Source organism: Rhopilema esculentum, chromosome 16 (genome assembly GCF_057945365.1).
Source record: "Rhopilema esculentum isolate cy_ngs chromosome 16, ASM5794536v1, whole genome shotgun sequence".
Taxonomy (NCBI): Eukaryota; Metazoa; Cnidaria; class Scyphozoa; order Rhizostomeae; family Rhizostomatidae; genus Rhopilema; species Rhopilema esculentum.
This window is the reverse complement of record NC_142830.1, coordinates 5,772,376-5,787,780: the sequence shown is the minus strand read 5'-3', so window position 1 is coordinate 5,787,780 and position 15,405 is coordinate 5,772,376. Positions and strand designations below refer to the sequence as shown.

General features: G+C 35.0%; 1 protein-coding gene across 1 annotated transcript in view; it reads right to left on the bottom strand.

Annotated features, from left to right (window-relative positions):
* LOC135682065 (transformation/transcription domain-associated protein-like) overlaps positions 1-15,405 on the bottom strand; it is a 66,432-nt gene that overhangs the window by 11,138 nt on the left and 39,889 nt on the right. The window contains exons 57-90 of the mRNA XM_089112980.1: positions 14,915-15,019; positions 14,572-14,642; positions 14,022-14,070; positions 13,397-13,456; positions 13,175-13,245; positions 12,895-13,003; positions 12,353-12,442; positions 12,096-12,158; positions 11,644-11,745; positions 11,199-11,281; positions 10,757-10,826; positions 10,128-10,211; positions 9,857-9,964; positions 9,467-9,540; positions 8,932-9,031; positions 8,677-8,775; positions 8,087-8,158; positions 7,843-7,953; positions 7,262-7,361; positions 7,055-7,101; positions 6,468-6,542; positions 6,053-6,130; positions 5,805-5,865; positions 5,511-5,595; positions 4,857-4,943; positions 4,657-4,733; positions 4,121-4,239; positions 3,750-3,809; positions 3,052-3,194; positions 2,574-2,676; positions 2,326-2,388; positions 2,034-2,081; positions 760-1,588; positions 69-493 (exon numbers count right to left, since the gene is read on the bottom strand). Coding sequence (XP_088969106.1) covers positions 69-493; positions 760-1,588; positions 2,034-2,081; positions 2,326-2,388; positions 2,574-2,676; positions 3,052-3,194; positions 3,750-3,809; positions 4,121-4,239; positions 4,657-4,733; positions 4,857-4,943; positions 5,511-5,595; positions 5,805-5,865; positions 6,053-6,130; positions 6,468-6,542; positions 7,055-7,101; positions 7,262-7,361; positions 7,843-7,953; positions 8,087-8,158; positions 8,677-8,775; positions 8,932-9,031; positions 9,467-9,540; positions 9,857-9,964; positions 10,128-10,211; positions 10,757-10,826; positions 11,199-11,281; positions 11,644-11,745; positions 12,096-12,158; positions 12,353-12,442; positions 12,895-13,003; positions 13,175-13,245; positions 13,397-13,456; positions 14,022-14,070; positions 14,572-14,642; positions 14,915-15,019 — 3,921 coding nt within the window. The remainder of the gene's footprint in view (positions 1-68; positions 494-759; positions 1,589-2,033; positions 2,082-2,325; positions 2,389-2,573; positions 2,677-3,051; positions 3,195-3,749; positions 3,810-4,120; positions 4,240-4,656; positions 4,734-4,856; positions 4,944-5,510; positions 5,596-5,804; positions 5,866-6,052; positions 6,131-6,467; positions 6,543-7,054; positions 7,102-7,261; positions 7,362-7,842; positions 7,954-8,086; positions 8,159-8,676; positions 8,776-8,931; positions 9,032-9,466; positions 9,541-9,856; positions 9,965-10,127; positions 10,212-10,756; positions 10,827-11,198; positions 11,282-11,643; positions 11,746-12,095; positions 12,159-12,352; positions 12,443-12,894; positions 13,004-13,174; positions 13,246-13,396; positions 13,457-14,021; positions 14,071-14,571; positions 14,643-14,914; positions 15,020-15,405) is intronic.

Below are 15,405 nucleotides of genomic sequence, written 5' to 3'. Positions count from 1 at the left end.
AAGAGCACAGAAAAGTAAACAGTTGTTACGCTAGTGATTGGCAGACAGATATTTGAAAAAACAAAGACCTGAGATAAAGCTTCTTTCATCACAGTCCAATCAGGGATCCGCCATGCGCTTTCAAGTACTATATATGGGTTTTGCTGGCCTTTGCTCTTTCCAAATTCCATTAGAATGTCCCATTGGCCAAGTTCCTTAGCGGATCTGATCCAATGCTTTTCCCATAAAGCATACTCAGAAAGCATCCTTGGGTCACTTTTTCCGTTGTTGTACTGCTCCCTAGCTTTAACCATTGCAGTTTCGTACGCCTTTTGGGCCTGTTCGAACAATCCTTGCTGTTCATAGGCAATAGCTGTGCTTGATTCAGGGAAGCGCGCCTTACGCTGTAGTAGCCCACTCCACATGTCATCTTCACACAGCATCGAGTACATCTCAGCAAGAGAATCATACGTCTCTTGAATCGGCAGCTCACAAACCTCTTCATCATATTGACCTAACAATTTATGATAAGAAAAAACATTATTCCTGAATTGTACAACATTATGTTTGAAAGTGTCTAGCACATTTTTATCATATAATGCCTTAAAAAAAGAAAAGAAAATGGATTTATAGCAGGTTCACAACACACCCTTGACGGTGCGAGCTATGAAAAGAATTATAAAACAGTAGTATGCCTGGCTCCTTCCAGCCTTTTGGAAGGTAGCACACACGAATGATGTAAATCATACGAAGCTGAGGTGCAATACGATAAACAACTACCATAATCAAGCCACGTTTGCTGCATGGGTAATTGTGGATTTACTGCAATCATGTCTTCGCAAGCTACGGCCGCCTCCTCGAGAAGCAATGCTGATCTGTGCCATAAATTGTGCGTTTTTCCCAGATACTTCAAAACGGCTGGCCTGATTGGGATAGATGGCGAACAATTGGCCATTCCTTCGACAAACGTATTTATTGAGGACCTGTAGCAATCTCCTTGCAGAAGGTGGCTGCCACTGCAAAGGAACGGAGCCACCTCTCCTGATATCACATTCTGGTGTTTACTTTCCAACAGCTCCCAAATTCTAGGGAAAAGATCCACCCAGATTTTGTGTGCAAGAAGTGTACTCCGATGGCACAGCTGTGAAACAGCTGCCAGACACGGCCCGATCGTTTGCTTTTGAAGATTTTCCAAGAATTTGCCATGGCATGCAGCAAGCTCACTGACAGGAGTATCATCTTCAGTTGCAGGCGAATCTGTCGTACTGCATTCAAATTTTGCGAGAATTTCTGACGACGTCTTTGCTTGAAAGAAACAACGCGGAGGGTTTGAATCTGAGCTCTTGGAAGCCTCGCTCTCATCTCCTTGCATCGGATCGTCAGTATCTAATGGTTCCTGCTTAATTGTCACGTGGATATTTGTTTTGTACGAATCCATTGAGCTGTCGAGGTCAGTTGCAGGAGTTTCTAGCGATACTTTCCTTGTTTCGACGAGCTTCTGAGCGTCAGCTAAGTCTGACTGTCGGAGAACAGATTTCATGGAAGGCAGTTTGCTGTAAACACTGCTGCATCTTGCAGGACTTTCGCCATCAACGACAGCTAAAAGGACCTACAAAAGAAATTGATGTTTTAAGGCGAACACTGTTGTGCATGTATGTATTTGAAAAAAGAACACGATTCAGAGCAAGCAAGGAGGCAAACGGTAATAACAGAGGTTAAACATTGGACATTTACTAATAGGTAGAGACCTGGTAGGTTGGACTACTGTATACTGCATACCTCTATTTTCCAAACAGTATATTATTTTGAATCGTTGTAGACTTTGTATATTATGGTATATCATGTTGTAGAATGCATATATAATTCAGTTTTAAATCGTCTCCTGTTTGTTTTATTGTATATTGCTTATCTTTTATATAGTTTTTTATTCTTATCATTGTTTATTCTTGTGCATTATATTGTATTTTATATATCTTATACAATATTTTATATGGCATATCTTGCATACTTTATGTATATTGAATTTCCATATTGTAATAGTGAGCATAAATTACCTCTAAACACTGCTTAATCCAAAAGTGGTTTCCCATATGTTCCCAGTTCTGTAAAGAATCACAGATATATGAATCAGAAAAAATAAATAAAAAGGCAATAAAACAAAAAGCCAATAAGAACAAACAAAAAGTTACAAATTTTGAAGTAAATCTAAATATATACATAATTACTGTTCTTTTGTCATCATTCCTAGTATAAGTTCGAAAACCCTTATTAAAATCAACTCTAGATAAAACTTATTAAATTGTGCTATGAAAATCTAGAAATATCTATGAAATGCTATCTGCAAACCTGTGTTGCTATCAGGAACATAAGGCGATCATACAATCTTCTTTTGATGCCTCTATCGAACACCTAAAACATGTGTAGATAGCAGATTGTTATTATAGGTTGTGGACAGTTTCAAGGAACGATGCTATCATGTTAAAGCTCGTTACAACACCAACTGTAAAGAAACATTATGGGTAGAGTAGATGCTACCATATTTCTTTGAGATTTAAGGAAAAAACTCAATGGACCACAAACGATGAGCTACGTACCTCCATGAATTTCATCCGAATTTGCGGCTGCACACTCCTTAAACCGGCTAAAAACGCTGGCTCCAGCCTCGCTGTTAACTCACTTCCTGCTAGCGAAGGCTCCCTTAGAAACAATATTAAACAGAAATCAGACAAACACCTAGCTAAGACACCCATCTTTGTTATATGGTACGGAGGAATGGAGAATAATCAAACTAGAATTCGAAAGTTTGAAGCCAGAACATTTGAACAGCTATTTAATAAATCTTAATGAAACTACGCAATTAAGGGATCCTGGAAGAGATTACCATGTATGAGAAAGTTGTTATACTGCCACACTAACAACGAATAAACTGCTATCAAAAGATATTGGAAAAATTCTAGTAGGATGCCTATTGCGGAGGCTACTTTTTAGGAAAAGCAAAGAGAACTTTATCTACCTCTATTTCTCTAACGAAAAAACTTCCAACATATGATTCAAAAATTTCAAAAATTATACCTGTAAATATAATTAACTATTTCCAAGAACTGGGCATGAAGCTCTAGATCATCAGAGAAGCGTTTTTCGAAGTTTAGCATCATTCGATACAGGATGACTGACTTTTCTCTAATGGACGGGCAATGGTGTTGGCTGTTCTGCATCTACAAAAATACGACATCTTCACATAGATTCATTATAGGACGCCAGGCTTAAGTCATAAGAACGTGCAATATACCTTTTGGCTATACAGACAAATGTTAAAAATACATAAACATTTGAAGTTCTGAAATAAAGCTTTGCAATTCTGAAATAAAGCTTTCAAATCACAAAATGTTAAGATTTACCAAAAGTGGTAAAATTACGCCAAATTAATCCGTTGACCTTTATTGTGTAATGTTTTATTCTCTGAGTATAGTGCTGGATGCAAGAATGCGATGGTAGACTGGCAAGACTTGATTCAAATAAATACACATGACACTCGATAAAAGCAGGTTGATAGCCTGGCCAGAAGAATGCACATGCAACAGTCATTAGAGAACCAGTTAATGTCACGCCCAACTATGAACTTTAATAGATCAAGCAAATTTCTCATAATTTGATAAGCACTGAAAATGCACTGTTTACTAAACAAGATATCAATTTAAATCTTGATCAAATCTTTTTATTATTACAGCTGAAGCAAACTTTGCAATTCATGTTTGTGAAAAAAATCATACCGGCTTTATTCTCATCCATTCATCAACTATTTTCGTCATCGCCTTGAGAAGTTTTGCTTCCTACGGGTAGTTTGAAAGAGACGAACACATGAAGGATAGACCACAAAACAATTGTAAGATAGTGCAAGACCTTCTAGCCTATCAAATATGCGTTTGTTTGCAGTAATAATGAAGAAATTATCTATAAGCAAAATAACAATTCAGTCTAAGAATGTTAGGTCCTCGATTTGCTCTCTCCAAGAGTGACATTGGAAAAGAAACGTGGATTTTGAGAATTTGATTTAGCAAAGGGAAAAACATTTTGTATTAACATATGTAAGGAAAAAAGCTCTTCAATTTAAGTTCTAAAAAACTTTTTAATCCAAGCTTACCGGCGATTTCTCGATCAAAGTTGTAAAAGTGCTCAAAAATATTCTGCGAAGGTCGCCATGCATTGCTGCCATACGATTTTTTACCAACTCCAGTGAAATTATGAGCATTTCAGTCAAACCTGTTGAAAAATTCATTTGGATTTTGTCTAAAAATCATCAAGTAGTGACAAAAAGCCAATGCTAAATGCTACGATAAGACATGGGTGAGTGAATGATATGCCTTGAAGATAATGTGTAAACGTGGCAATAAATTTGCTCATATTATTGGTTAAAGACAAGAAGAAACAAATTATATCTGTTAACATATCAGCCTCAAAATCGAGTGCACCAAAGATCTGGAATGCTTAAAGGATACCTATACAGACTAAAATAATTCCAAGTTGTCATACAGTATAAAATAATAATGAAGCTTATACGCAAATAATAAATGCCATTCATCTATAATAAAAGAATAGGCAGATCCTCTGACTTGAGCTAGGCTTATGGAAGTTTACACTAGAACAAAAGTTGGACAACCATATAAGCAAAAAGCTAACCTCCTCCCTCTCCTTGTTGGCCGGCAACGTGATCTTTCTGCATTCTGTTCAAAGCCTTCATGAACTGCACCATAAATCTAGAATTGATGTAAGCCTTATAATAAATGTACAGTTTGATGAATGTTTTTAGCTACAGAGAAATGAATTGTTGTAACACAGATCAATGGAGCCAATCCAGAGTGGTATTAATTGCAGCTCACCTGTCGATATAGGTTGGACAACTACTACAAGCAGCTTTTAAAAGCATAAGTGGACCATAGATGATGTTGGTTGATGCACTTGTTGACCTATAAAACCAAAATACATTAATATAACAAGTGTTGACGATATGAACAGCGATATACTATGAGAATCCTGTGGACTGAGAACACACTAGCTAAAATTTTGGAATGAGGTTTAATCTTATAAGCATTAACTGACTTTAAAAACCGGAAAAGGTTTTTATTTGCAGATCACTAAAATTGAAAATGGAAGATTTGTCAAAAGTAATTTGAAGAAACAGACAACAGAAAAAAATTGACAATAGATGGCATCGAAGATAAGATAAGAACCTTGGAATAAGGTAAGAGCCACTTAAAGACGATAAAGAGGTTCCTTTCCCGTTTTAAATCAAATTACACACAAAAGTATTCAGACTGAAAAGCAAAATCGTCGGTTGTTACACACGGGTGTAAAACTATTCTATTCTTATTACATTGCAAGAAAGAAAAAAAAATGGCATTGCAAGAAAAGGTACTGAAAAGGGTTATCTGGTACATAGTACAGGACGGTTCTAAGTTGCTACTCCGAGTTTCACGCTTAATGGAACAGTTGCCTGGTGATTGCATTATTTTAGAATACATCTTTAAAAATACCTTTCGTAGCTCAAAAGTCCTTCATAAATGCTACTGCCAATGTTGTTGTAAAGGTATTCAAGATCATTCTTTTGCTGTCCATTACCTGGCAAACAAAGCACATAGCATTCAAGCAAGAATCAATAGCTAGGGCAAAACTATCGACATTTCATCTGTCAGCATAAAAGGAGACCACAATAACGAAAGGGTAATGTTAATGCCATTTCTGTTCAACATGTTAGGTATCTATCCTTTATACATTGTATACATGAATGAATAGATGATATGGGTCTGGAAGAAAAAGTTGGTTTTTACCTTGATCGACTGGAAACACAGCCAAGAGGCGCAACAATAAGGTGTTCACGGATTTCAAAACCTGTTTGGAAAAAACACCGTGATAAGAGCATTAAATACATTCAAAATACGTTTCTGAGCACACATAGTGAAGTGATTCTTTAATTCTTAATACTGTAGTTAAAAAAAGATTTTATAACAAGATTTCTTTTATAAATTATTACACAATCTACATTAGAAAAAAGAAACTTTTTTAGCAATCTTCTTACCTTCTTATTTTGACAAGCCATGCAGCTAACAATTCCTCGTTGAAGAGGGTTGAATATTCCAAGCAGATCGTCTTTTTCCTAGAGTAAGATGGAAAATTTGACTGGGAAATATTCATAGAAAGGGTTATTATTTACTTGTAAAACTACTAAGTTTGCTTTGAGCGTACACTTAGATCATTGCTTTAAAAGACTGTCCCATTAAGACCTAAAGCAAATTGTTGAATTCATATTATTCCATACTTCAAAAGAAACATCCTTGATATGATCTCTCTATAAAAATTCTAATGATGCCACTTAAACGTCCTTAAAAAACTTCCTTGCTAAGATGTTATTAAATAAAACATCATATGAATTTGATAATCATATGAAAGAACTTGAAAAGATATCGGTACCCAAAAAAATTGCCAGAGCTTACCAGGACAGTGCAAAGATAAGCGAGAATCTCCAGTGCTGTACAAACATTTCCGTAATTTGCATTTGGAGTTTGATCCTACGGTGGATACAAATTTAACAGCTCATAAAAAGGCAGATTATGCATTAGGACTCTACTAGAATCTTTAAATGAAATTTGAATTAGGTATTTCGTTGACATTTCATATTGTTTTTCTATTCCTTCGTTTCAATAGAAAGCGGCACTGACTGGGCAACATTGAGTCATGCGCTTACGTTTCTGATTGGCCTATTTCGATCCAAAACTAGGTTAAGATATATCTAGCTTTGAATTATCGATCATCAATCTAACGTCTCAAGCTCTAGAGAATGTCAGACGAAAAGCTCAAGTTTATTATAAAATGTCTGCTTTTTTCAAAGCCATTTTGACTTCTGTATTGGTAAACAACTACTTGAAGGATCGAATAAAGACCACCACAATTAATACCATAAATGAACATAAAGTAAATGCTAATTAAAGAGGATGTATTTTCTATTTTAGTTAAAATTAACAATTTTTTCTATTATTCTAGTTTTCCTGCTGAGGTATCAGTTAAAGTCAAGGGAACATACCATAATATTGAACAGTTTATCAAGCCAAGAGACTTTCAAATCAGCATCTAGACAAAGAAGACAATAATTTAGTGCAGAACAGAAGAGTTGGAAGAGCAACCATGTACAGAATTTGGAAACTGAAAGGGATAGCATAACCATTTCCATAAGGTGAAAAACAACTGGATGTGTATTGAAGAAGCTACAAAAAAACTTTCAAGATTTTACCTGGCCAGCAATCTTGCTGCAAAGCACTTTTTAGAATCTTGAAGCACCTGCGAGAGAGCGCTTCCCCGGCAGAGTTTCCGGTAGAAGAAGTCTCGTTTATCTGTCAATTTGAAACACCAATTAGCAACATACCAGATATGCATCAAGTGGTAATGTGTCAAATAATCAATGTACCAATGTACCAATGTAAAATCGAATAATACTATTTAATGATATTGTCTTATACGCGACCTTTTATAAGCTTAGCCAGCTTCCACCTTTTAAAACGATTTTACCTCAATGAAAAAGCCAAGATAAAGCAACGCAACAGAAAACGTCACTGGATAAAAAAACAAAGCATATCACCATAGAAGGCCAACAAGCATTACGTATACAACAAATCGAGTGATGCTGCATCAAAGACAGCAAGGTAAACGTGTAAACGTGATACCATTTCTTCTCAAATACGAACAATAATTACTTCTTTATAATTGGCTTTACTACTAAAATGCCACTATGTTTTTACAGAGAATCAGACTGATGATCCATCTTAGTGGAAACTGCTTGACTGTCTACCTACAAAATGTATAAGGAAATCTCACCTGACTTGCTAGGCGAAAAAGGAAGTTGCAAACTGTATCAAAATGATTCTTTTCAACTCTTCCTGGAATGGATATCTTTGAAGATTTCTCAGAAGTGGACTGTCGAGTACTCTGGCAAGAAAGATCCACTCTTTAATACTCATTAACGATACTGATATTACTGAAGTGAAAAATAGCATGATATCTTATTTTGGTTGCTAACGAAGTATGATCAAAATACGAGGTATAGCAGGAGAAAATTTACCTGGCCTGAGGTGCACAGTCTTTTTGGATATGGTTCCTGAGATGAATCTGAAGATGATCTTTTTGTTCCAGGCTTAAAATAAAACAAAATCAAATTAAGCACGCACTAGGAAACACACATAGTAGTACAGTCAAAAATACTTAGTGAAATCAGCCCAATTTATTAATTATCTACATGGCAGGCTAGAAAAACTCATTAGTATTTAGAAATCCTTAGATAAAAATGAGTAAAGGATGAAAAAACAATATTCCAACATATGTATTGGTTTTCACTTGAATTATCCTACGCGTAAAAACAAACAACTTTTACGCGTCAAAACAGCGGCTAAATGACAGTAAAAGATCCATGACAGCCAACAGAAAAGAGAAGAGCTTTGAAAAGGTATTTTGAAACTTGTGTTATTTCATTGCTTTTAATGTTAACCTCTTAGATTTATAAGACCGCTACCATGGGCAAACATTCCCAAATTAGCTAAAATTTACAAACCGTTAAAAAGGTTACGTAGCACTATGCAGCCTATATAAATTACAGCAAAATTACTTGTCTCCTCCAATCGAAAGGCGGAAATATTACGATGATAATTGTCATACCTCACAAGCTTCAACTCCTTCCTCCCGGGAATTTCGTTTCTCCCACTCCACAATGACGTCAGCCAAATCGACAGCTAATTTTCGTTGCTCAATTGTAACCTAAAGTAAATTTCATGCATGAATAGGTTATCAACTGAAATTACTTGATGCCCTGAATATTTACGAATTGTTATGGTCTAGAAACGCTACAAAATTAACTCGAGCTACCAAAAAGAAGATTTAAATAACGTAAATGAAAAACGCAAAAGACCGTACATTTGAATTGAAACCAAGCCTCTGCATTGAATTGACCATGTGAGGAATGAGGTCTTTTCTTACGTTAAAGTAAACGTCATGATGGCGCACAACCAAATGTCTACAGAGGTGTAAAAATCATGATTTCAAAAAAGTATAGAACATCCATGAAAAAAGATTGACAAAAAACAGGAAAGTGTAATTACAAATAGTTCAGTTCAGTAACTAAACACCAAAGCTAAAAATAAAATAAAATGTTTTGCATCTCCTCGCGTTTTCGTGTTGAGCACAAGGAAAATTTGTGTTCGGAATTCTTTCTCACCAAGCAAGAGGGGATAAAACGATGCAGGAAAAGTAAAAACATGTTAATTTGTATGCGAATTTAAACTAAAGAGGTTAAAAAATACTTTTGTTGCATAAATAAAAGCAAGCAGTGTAGGCTTATGGTAACAAAATGTTATGGTAACCCACAGTTACTGACATCTACTTTACTGAAAGGCATTCGTGGAAATTCAAGACAGAGAGCTTGAATGCATCTAACTGGCTGGCTACTTACAGCATATGAATCAACTGCCCAATAGTGTGTCCTTCTTCGATTATCGTCTTTTTGGTCCAATGAGACAACATTTGCTATAATAAATCGATGCTCAAGTAAAAGCTTTAGAATAAAAAGTTCTTAGGACCATGAAGGATTCAAGCACGCATTTAGAAAAAATCGGGTCTAACAATTGCACTGAGAAAAATTTAAAAAATTAGAACGATACGACTGTTTAATTTCAATGTGATGTCTTTGAAAGAGAAGAAGCTTGAAACAACGAGGAGGTTAATAGCTACTGTTTATAGAACTATGGTCTAAAGTAGCCTAAGATAGTCTTTGGACGTACACTTGTCATAGAAAAATCAACTCAAGTATGTGTTTCCTATACTACAGCGATGAACTACTTACATTTCCGTCTTCCATTCTATGCGGCATAACAGGAGTGAGGATATCCAGTGCTTGACGCACGATCGTCCTGGCTTCTTGGGCATGCGCTTTCAGAAGACCGTGGAAAACCTGAAAAACAGCAAAGTAAAGCGATTGTGAAACTAACCATTTATCATTTTGTGACAGAGTGCTCAATGACATGTGCACAGAGCAGTAGATTTATCCACTATTTGGCAAAATGTGAGTCAGATTCTAGTTTGACAGAGTTTTATAAGTTTGCTACAAGATTTACCTGCAGGACAAACTTTTTGTGAATTGCAAACTTAGCAATGATCTGCGCCTGTAGGTAATGTCCATGGTACTTGGTTGCAGGGTCCTAAATTGAAGAAAAAAGAGTTTGTGAGCAATGAAAAATGGCAAGCGAATCAAAGAAGCAAGTAGATAAAGTTTTTGATATGCAAGTGAAGCAGAAGTAAAAATTGTTCTAGTTTATTGATGATCCTTCAGTAAAATATTTCTAAATTCATTTGCCAGTGTTCTTAACTTGTCTACTTACAAAAGAGAAATTACTTAAAGTGCAAGAAATTACTAAGATATAACATATATATACATAATTACTAATAAAGAGAAATGTTTTAAAAAGACAATGCAAAAAGACTATTTTTATTTTTCCGGAACGCGTTTTATCCTTTCAACGAGGAATCATCAGCCTATTTCCTCAATAAATTGTCTTTTTTCATTGTCTTACTAAAACATTTCTCTTTATAACACTACTGCTTTTTGTGAAACAAAAGTTAAGTTATTAATTACTAATAAATATATATATAGAATCATAAAATCATGTCAAAGAATTTTCAAATTTCATGAAAATCATAGTCTAGACTATTTTTCTTACAATAACAGCTTAATAGATAGACTTACAACACATTGCTTTGAAAGCAAACACGGCCAAGCATATTGGTAGAGGCGTCTTAGCTTGTTTCCTTGTTTTCTAAAACAAAACGAATTGTCATTGAAATTGAAGAAGTTATGAATGTTTAAGTAATTCGAAATGACCTATCTTTATACATTGAAACGGATTTATCAAACAACATGCGTAAAATTAGCAAGCAAAAAACGAATGGTTTTTAAATCGAGTCGATAAAAAAGAGAACACCCATTACATCTTCAAAACTTTGTTTTCTCGGAAGGTTTAACTAAAATTGGTAGCAGGAATTGATTGGCTAGAGCAAAACTGATCATAACCAATCAATTTTCTATAGTTTCTGAACGATAGTTTTCCCTTTTGAAGTAAAACGTCCATTTTCACAGCAAGCAAATAACAACGAATTATAATCTAGCGTCAAGGCGGTCTTCAACATACTTATTTGCAGCATCGTGAATATGGGGTGCAGCATACTCCACAAGCAAGGCAGAAAACTGTAGCAAAAGTATTCGTACTGAATCCTGAAGGGCAAAAAAGATAACAGATTTGCAAAAAACACATGAAAAACAAAGGTATCCTCGTTGCAAAAGAAGACTATCATGATAAACTACAGATGTTTCAATAACGTTTCCGTACGTTAAACGTTGAAAGGTCACGTTTATGAACGAAAGCTTGCAGGCAATACTCTGTTGACAAACACGGTTGGTTAAATAACAAATGAAAAGGACAAAATTTATCTTAATCTACTATAACAAGAGCTAAGAGTAAATTAATGAAAGAGATTAGCTGGAGTGACTAGGCCCACTGATGATTTTACCACATTGTTTCAAGTTATCAGCAAAAAAGTGATGAGTTGCATTTGAAGCATTGTACTGAGACTTACAGACGTTGCAAATGGGCTTTGAGGGTCTATGACTTTATTGATAAAGACGCTTATAACATTGTCACTGCTGTCTTGATCTGGATTTGGAGGCCCACCGATGAGCTAGAAGAAAAATGTCATCAATTAGTTCTCTCGATGCTATATTTACCAACTAACCATGTGCAAAAAAGCTTAATTAAAATGTTTTCATATCCTACCAGATCTATTGTAAAAATAAAGACAAACGAAATATTTTACACTTAAAAAAGCATTACTGAAGGGTTTGTGGATTCAAAAAGTAAGAACAAAAAGAATTAAAATGATGATTCAGATTCAGATTTAAAATGTTGTCAAACTGTAGTGTTGGCAATACGTACTTAAATAGGGAGAATCAAGGCATGAAATGATTACAAAAAGCAAAGTGTACAATGCATAGAAACAAGTTACAGCAAACTCATAATTGGCAAACTTACCTTATCAACATGACCCTCCTCAAAACTTGCTTTAAACATCGGCACGATTATGTATTGGAGAATCTAGTGAATGAACCAAAAAAAGGTTCTAAAAGAATTACAGAAAATGACAGAATATATGAGAATAAATCAAGCAATCTGGGTCTACTCCTTTGGATTAGTGCTATGTAAAAGTAAAACAATCGAGCACAAGGAAAACTAAAATGATAGGAATATCCGTCTGAAAAATGAAATGAAAATATTTAGATGGAGCTTACCATTGCTTTAAGTTCTTGGGCATAATTATGATCGAGGAAGCAGTCAGCAAACTTGAAAAAGATACTGCGTTTCTGTTCTATGGTGTATTCCTAGAAAAACAATGCGGGTTGTAGGACTTAAAATTGTCACAAACGAGCTATTCTGGCATAACTTAAACAAGAGTTCCTGATACGAAATCGGCTATACTTGAATCTCGTTTCATCAAAGTTCTTTAGGAAGCAGCTTCTGTTTGTTTTTGTCGCTGCCAAGGAGAAGTATCAGCATATTAACATCTTGAGATAATGCCCAATAGTTCTCTTGGTCACTTTTTTCTGGTCCAGTTAACACAAAATGCGATGCAACCGAGGAATCAAAATTATAGACAACTTAAAACGTAGCCGAGCGATGTAATTTCCATTGATGCTCAATCGATGAATGGCACAAAGAGCATAGAGAGAATGGTTCAAAATCAATTTTCGCTGATTTTAAGTAAACTAGAACTATACCAAGTACGCTTAATCTACAAAACAATATTCAGCAGTAAGAATAAGCATCCTCTCACCTTTGTTATAACTTCTAAAAATTTATGCAGAAAGTGGAGATCTGGAATCATCCTGACTGTGAGTATTCTAAGAATCTGAAACAGCAACTCGATCTCGTTCGGCCTGTTTCTGACAAGAAGAAAACTTGGTGGTTACGAACGAAAAAATGATGCAGTTTTGATGCAATTTCGGTTGCAAATAAAGTCACTTAACAATTGAAAATCAAACAAGATATTGATAGGCAGTTATCACATTAATCATTAAAACTAAAACATTTTTATCAATCAATAATTTTCTTACTTGACATAATTAAGCAAGCATTTTGCAAGCAACTTCGGTTCCCTCCATCTTCCTGAGTTGATCGAGGTATCCTAAATGAAAACCAGCGAAATGTGCAGAGTCGCAATCATATAAACCATTTTTATGCATAGACAAGCAATGAAAGAAATTGATATATTGTTCCTATCTGTTTAATTGAACTATCCTGATTTAAGTTATTAAAATTGCTTTTAGTCAACGTACATTTTTCTTGCTTTTGTCAAAATATGCTTCATTCATCCAGATTCTTTTTAGGTGACCAATCTGAAAAAGACGGGTTAAAGTTCAGTAAAATGTATTCAATATTCTTCGAGACAAGCACAGGCCTAGCTAAAATAGTAGAAAAGGAGTCCGTTTCGACAAAATGAAAGATAACTCTTTTTACCACTGGTATTAAAACTCTTGGTATTTAAAAAACTTCTAGGCTACATATAACAAATGAAATTGAGAATGTTTTGGAAATTTTTCCATTGAAAATAACACTTCGGAAAAAATAGCGATTTGCTAATTTAAAAAATTAAAACATCATCAATACATATGCGAGTTGGGACAATTCTTAGAGAGTGCTTGTGGTGGGTATCAAAAGAAACAACTTTGATGACAATTTTGGTACCAATCAAGTAGGTATCACCGATGGCAGTAATGGCAATGTTTAATAAATCAACAGCAAAAAACAAGTAAACTTTGAAAACTATTCCAACAGAACTACTTTATTAACCCAATAAAATCACTTTCTAAGCGAAAGTGGTCAACCAAATAATCAACTGTTGATGGAATTTAAGTAATTGTGACCTTAAAGGGATTAATGGCAAACCAGTTTGTCACTTACGAGGACAGGCTGTTGAGCAAGCCAGCTTTCGTTATGCTTTACAAGTGTTCTGGAAGGAAAGTGATAAGAGATAGAATTACGAGAGAGCTAGAGAAACTGACACGGACATAGACAGACCACAAAAACCCTGCATGGATACGGCAATAAATGCCTATTGGGTACTGTATTTTATACTGCAAAAACAATTTATTTGCTTCAGAAAGCTGCTTGGTTAAAAAATTTGTTCGTTTTGTCTTCAAGGCCGCCCTCCCTTATACAATGATTGAAAGTATTCGATTTCTTTACAATTTTTTAGAAGATTCAGAGCACTGACCGAATCATTGATTTGCATATCACAGATTCATGAGGTAGTATTGTCATTAAGATGTCAAGATAAGCTACCAAAGATCTGGAAAAGGCATGAGGCAATGATGGCTTCTGGAGATGTCCCCAACTTTTTGGTGCTCAAACAACTTGATAAGGAAACAATTTGACTAAATCAGTATAACTAATCCATTTAAATATAACTGAGCAAGGAAAATCTCGGTATTGACAATACTTTAAACTGAACCTTATGATAAGAATTCCCTGGAACTGAAGCTCTTGTCTCTTCTTTCCAACAGATGACTGTTCGTCAGGAGTCTGCGTAGAAACGTGGATTTTGCAGTTGAGTGTTAGTAACAGTTGATAAGAGATGGAAGAGCAATGTTTAATAAGAAAAATCATAGAGATGTAAATGCTTTGAAAGAGAAGATTTTGTAGAAAACAATAAAGATTAATTCAACAAAATTTGATAGCCTAAGATAAAATAAGCAAGGAGTCAGACCTTGACAAAACAAAATCAAGAGTAAGCCTTTATGTCGATGGTGAAATATAACTGAGAAATAAATGTAAATCAATAAAAGGGAAAATACCTGCGGTTGAGGGATATTTGCACTGAAAGTGCTGTTTACAAGTTTCAATGGATTGGCTTCTACGGCAGATCTAAGAGGCTTTGCGTCTTCTCTGTTTAGTATGTACTAAAAGGAAAGATAGCCAAATTTGTTTGGTAAAGCGAAATATCATATAAATAGGTGGTATGTCCACTATGACTAAACTGATAAACTTGATGGTCAATCTAAATATATTATCCAAATATTCAAGGAGTATTACAGTTTCTTTAGCAAGGATGCACTAGTCTTCGAATTCGGTTGACGGTATTGTTTGGTACGGAATCAAAGTATATAAAATAAAAATCAGTTCGCGGATCATAACTGGGCCTAAACTCGTACCATCTCAGATGTCAAACAGATGAGGTTCAATTCTGCATAACCACACAGTAAAAGATTCGTTCAAAAGTTTTAAACGAAATCTTAAAAAATTGATATCACAGGAATGCAACAAGGGAGATATCTGAGGAAGTTAA